General features: G+C 35.7%; 1 protein-coding gene across 1 annotated transcript; it reads left to right on the plus strand.

Annotated features, from left to right (window-relative positions):
* smim8 (small integral membrane protein 8) lies at window positions 1-2132 on the plus strand. The gene is made up of 2 exons (XM_059499241.1): window positions 1-243; window positions 1957-2132. Exons 1-2 carry the CDS (start codon window positions 16-18, stop codon window positions 2113-2115), a joined length of 387 nt encoding a protein of 128 aa, XP_059355224.1. The 5' UTR covers window positions 1-15; the 3' UTR covers window positions 2116-2132.
* The last annotated feature ends 3555 nt before the right edge of the window (window positions 2133-5687 follow it).

Here is a 5687-nt window from a genome sequence, read left to right on the forward strand (position 1 = left end):
AGGTCAGTATAGCGCATGCGTGGTGTGATCGTGAACTCAGTGCTGTATAGTGTCTGTGAGCAGCAGCTCGTGTGTGTTCCTGTGACCGCAGCAGCAGCAGGAGGAGGATACATGTGTTCCGCGCAGGACAGCGGCAGAGGAGGCGCGCAGCAGCCGGACTCGGGTTACAGGAGTCCCGGGCTCCGGGGCGTCAGAAGCACCTCGCTCTTCCGCGCTGTCAACCCGGAGCTCTTCATCAAACCTGCAAGTGCTCCTCACAATCTCATATTCATGGCTTTACACTCATATAAGACACAAATTATCTGATCAGCTACACGCGAGCGTTCATCTCGGAAGCGGGTTTTTATGTTGGCCTTTGTACGCATGTGTAAGCGCGTCGCGACACGAGCGTTGCGTTTTTAAAGAGGCCGTGTTTAGTTTTTTCATTTTCATGTTCGGTCAGAGTGCGTCAATAACTTTTGATCCTCAATGCATTAGTAAATATTATACATAACACATTCAGTAGCAAAGAATAAAAGAGGACATTAAAAAGGTTTACATAAAGTTCTTAATCTAAACATTTAAATAAAAACAAAATCAAAGTTGTAGAAATAGCCATAAATATGAAGATGTTTGATATGCGATATTTTATATATAATACTAAACTACTTTGGTAACACTTTCTATGAAGCCCGTATTTATCGTACATTATAAGAGTATTCTTAAGGTATTATAATGAATGTATAATGCATTATCAAAACCTTATAATATATCATCTCATGAGTAATCCTAACAACAATTATAATACATCATAATGCTTACGTATGTGTGGTTATAAGTTTAAGAGTCTGATTATTTATAACACAAGGAACACTATATTAAATCTCCTTCATGTACAGTATAATGGACTGTATCATATCCTGAGATTGTTTATTTCAGATCTGCACAGGATCTTACTGCAGCTTGTGAGCGCTTAGATGTTGAGTGTTATCTGAGAGTTTCTGTGGAGCTAATCGTAATTAATTGATGTGAGTTTAATACTCCAACTGACAAAACAAACAGTGTTTTATATGGTTATATTTTATTATTATTATAAGCAGCTTTATAACTACATGCCAACTAACTCTCATTAGAGTATTAATATGCTCAAGATCAAGTTTATCTGTTGTTTGACCATCAAAATAAAGTGTTAGCATATATTTACAGTAGCAGACATGCTAATACTCTGATGACCGCTAGTTGATATGTAGTTAAAGAGTTAATTATCAACATCTGTCTAAAGGGTACCACCAAAATAATCAAACTATTACAATAAAAATAGTTCAAAGCAAATGTGTCATATTACACTTTCATCTGATCTGATAGAGGGCTGTTTGAGATTATTATTATTATTATTATTATTACTTATAAAGTAGCATCAGAAAAATGGGAAGTTATGAGACTTATAATACATTATAACTATGAGAAATGTAATCCGTTGTAAAAGTGGATGCAACGTGTTCATTGTGTCATAAATCATCATACTCTTAAAAGCTATAACCACAAATAAGTAAATATTATAATATATTAAAAGTGTTATTATGAATATTCATGAGATGATATAACATATTATACATTTTTTTATTATTATAATGCATTATGTATTCATTATAATGCCTTAAGAATACCCTTATAATCTTTTATAAATACAGGCTTCATAGAAGTGTTACCATATATATATATATATATATATATATATATATATATATATATATATATATATATATAACAAGCTGTTTTATGGACGGTAACTGTAATATTACTGAAATCTTTAGTAATTAGTTACACTACTAGTTACAGTAATATTACAGCTCAACACTGTATGCATTGACCTAAAACTTTGACTTTTCACATTGTATTGAAGTAGCCTTTTATTAAAATAACTCCGATATGGCGTGCCGTCATGATATGCTGCTCATGATGCTGTGCTCCTCTCAGAATAAGCCGGTGATGGCCCTGGGTCTGCTGAGCCTCACGCTGTGTGTGGGATACCTGGGCTATCTGCACGCGGTCAGAGACAACCAGCAGCAGCTGTACGAGGCCGTGGACAGCCAGGGAGAGAGACACATGAGGAGGAAGAGCTCCAGATGGGACTGACTGACCACACCAACATCATCACAGCTGTACCTCACTGGATTGTGACTCAGGAATCATTTCAGTCTGTTTTCACTGATCAACATGATCTGGTCGTGTCCTCTGGTTCATGTCACATGGCTTTACACACGTCAAGTCATTTATTTTGTCTCATAATCCTCGTTATACTGCACAATTATCCGTAATTACCAACCAACACTTAGTTACTACCGATACACACTGGTCTGAATGATGAGGCTGGGTTAATATGCAACAATATGGCTTATTATGGCCAAGTTAATAACATTGACCTGATAAATGGCCATATTTGTAATGCACATGTTAGAGTCTACAAAAACTATAAATGAATTTCATTTGTTAAATAAGCTTTGGATTCAGCTTTTAAATTTGAATCTTTGCTTTTTAATGGCTGGGTGTTCAGTATCTTCAGGATTTGATTTGATTTTACTTTTAAAGACAGAAAAATAATCACACAATAAATAAATGTATTTTTTAAAGGCCTGTTATTTGTTTGTTTACATCAAGAATTGACATGGTTGCACCACCTGACAACATTAATAATGACAGGAAATATGCTGAATACTTTTTTTTGGTTACATTTCATTTGCATTAATAAATGTATAATACTCCGTTACATAAAAAAGTATTTAGTCAACAGTCTCTGTTGAAGTAAAAGCAGTAAACTGATAAAAAATGCAAGAAATGGAGTTCAATAGATTGATTAGACACTGTAATAACCACAAATTATTCATGGTTTTTGCTAAACTAATCATAGTTTGCATCGGTGTCTCATCAATGGATGCTCTGCAGTGAATGGGTGCCGTCAGAATGAGAGTCTGATAAAACATCACAATAATCCACAGCACTCCAGTCCATCAGTGAACATCTGGAGAAGACAAAAGATGAAACACATCCAGCATTAAGACGTTTATAACTCAAACACATAGAGTCTATAATCCATAATAACACTCCCTCCAGTGAAAAAGTGTTCTGGTCTGAATCAGGAGAGAAATCTGCACAGATCAAGCAGCGTTTAAACAGATCTAAACTAATATGTGAGAGACAACAGCAGATGCTCTTTTCACTGGAGGAAGTGTTATGTTAACAGTAACACTGAGTCAGATGTCCATGGCCTGCTTCTGCTGGATATCCCAGATGATTCTTCTAAGGGTTTTCATAAGCTATTCATAAACTACATAGAACAACAAGGTTTATTAATACATTTTTTAACAAATAATTCATATTATTCTTAATCCATATGCACATGAAATTAAAACTCTAAAATACTTTACCTCAAGAATAACTGTTTGTTACAAAGCAAACTTGTTTTAAGTCTACATTATGGACCTGTTGTTTTTAGTCTACAAAATGAACACAAAAATAAATCTATGAAATACAACGTATTGGCAGTAAAACATTTCTACATAAAAATGTATTTAATAAATATATTAAAATATTTTGAATAAACTCCCAACTTTAGAAACACTGTTTTGGGTAGTTTACATCAAAAACATAAAACGATTTGAAGCATACATCTACTGCCCCAATGAGAGTGCTTTGCTCCAAAACTTTTCCTGCGAGGATGACAAATGCCTGCGAATCAATGTGTCCATTTTCAAGTGACAGGACATAAGGGTAAGGTCTTGAAGCTTCAGCCTGCTGGAGGTCCTCCACCATATTTGTTCCAACCTAAAGGACAGATAATGCAAATGAATAAAGGTGAAACAGAATGGAAGTGTCAGGGGTGTGGGTATGGGTGGTGGGTTCCCAGATAGCAACATTGTGTCGGCCCAGATCCGGCCCACATCTGGCACCCATGGAAAGATGATCTGGCCCACATGCAGCGTGGAATGATGGCACTTGGGCGGACCGCTCCTGTTTGCCAGAACTGAGCCACAAGCAGGCCATAGCAATGCCACATGTCAGCCAAGAGTAAAGAAATTAACCAGAACTGGACCTTATCTGAGCCACAAAATCTGTGTGTATTAAATATGAAGTAATTTCAGCCTTAATAAGCCTGTTAACAAGCAGAATCACTGAAGGAAAGAAGAGAACAGAAAAACAGAAGAGCAGAAACACAAGAACTACAACTGACTTCAGCCACAACCTTAGATGAAATCAACTGAAGATAAAAGAAGACATTAAATCTCTCAAGATCTCAGCAGAGGAGGATTCAACAACTCCACAAACAGCTTTACCAGCTTCACTTATTACTAACCAGATTGACTTTATTTATGTTAGACATCTACAAAAGTTTTTTATTGAGAATTAACAGAGGTTTAACTCTAATGTGTGTCACCATAACAGTGATTAGTGTTTCCATTAGTTGGGCTCTTAACTCTTATTATATAGTTTGTCTTTTTTGGCTGCTGTGACAGTGTGTTTGTTAAACACATTTGCAGCTTCAAAGAAAGCTAGAGTGACATGATATCAAGTGTCGGCTGTTATCTGTTGATGGTTTTTTAATCATCATGAAGTACACTGATGTTCATTGATGTTTTTTTTTTAATCGAACAATTATGTTGTTCCAGTAATACATTCATATTACTAACCCTGTGTTTCTGCCGCATGCAATTCACTGCAGTTTAGTGATATCCGGTTCGCGAACAAATCACTCGATTTAACCGGATCTTCTTGAACCAGTTCACCGAATCGAACTGAATCGTTTGAAATGGCTGTCAAATAAGCATTAACTGGTTCAAGAAGATCCGGTTAAATCAAGTGATTTGTTCGCGAATCGGATATCACTAAACTGCAGTGAATGCTCTCACAACAGAGAAGACGATGCTGAATAAAGTCGTAGTTTTTGCTATTTTTGGACCAAAATGTATTTCCGATGCTTCAAAATATTCTAACTGACCCTCTGATGTCACATGGACTACTTTGATGATGTTTTTCTTACCTTTCTGGACATGGACAGTAGACCGTACACATAGCTTCAATGGAGGGACTGAGAGCTCCCGGACTAAATCTAAAATATCTTAAACTGTGTCTTACGGAGGTCTCACGGGTTTGGAACGACATGAGGGTGAGTCATTAATGACATAATTTTCCTTTTTGGGTGAACTATCCCTTTAATCTAATACAACATAACCTATTTACATTTACATTACATTTATTCATTTAGCAGACGCTTTTATCCAAAGCGACTTACAGATGAAGACAGTGGAAGCAATCAAGAACAACAAAAAGAGCATTGATATATAAGAGCTATAACAAGTCTCAGTTAGGTTAACACAGTACACGTAGCATGGGATTTTAAATAATAATAGGATATTATAATAAATAATAAATAAAAAGAAAACAGATAGAATAAAAATAAAAAAGAATAGAGCAAGCTAGTTAGAGGTCTTTGCACATACACACACACACATACATATACAATTGCATAATGAATGAAAAGAGAATAGAATATAAAAAGATTAGAAAGGTAGTTAGATTTTTTTAAGAATAGAATTAGAATAGTGAGTGTTAAAGTTAGAGGGTCAAATAAAGATGGAAGAGATGTACTTTTAGGCCAATTCTTGAAGATGGCTAAGGACTCAGCTGTCCGGATAGAGTTGGGGAGGTCATTT

The sequence above is a fragment of the Carassius carassius genome, chromosome 18 (genome assembly GCF_963082965.1).
Source record: "Carassius carassius chromosome 18, fCarCar2.1, whole genome shotgun sequence".
NCBI lineage: Eukaryota > Metazoa > Chordata > Actinopteri > Cypriniformes > Cyprinidae > Carassius > Carassius carassius.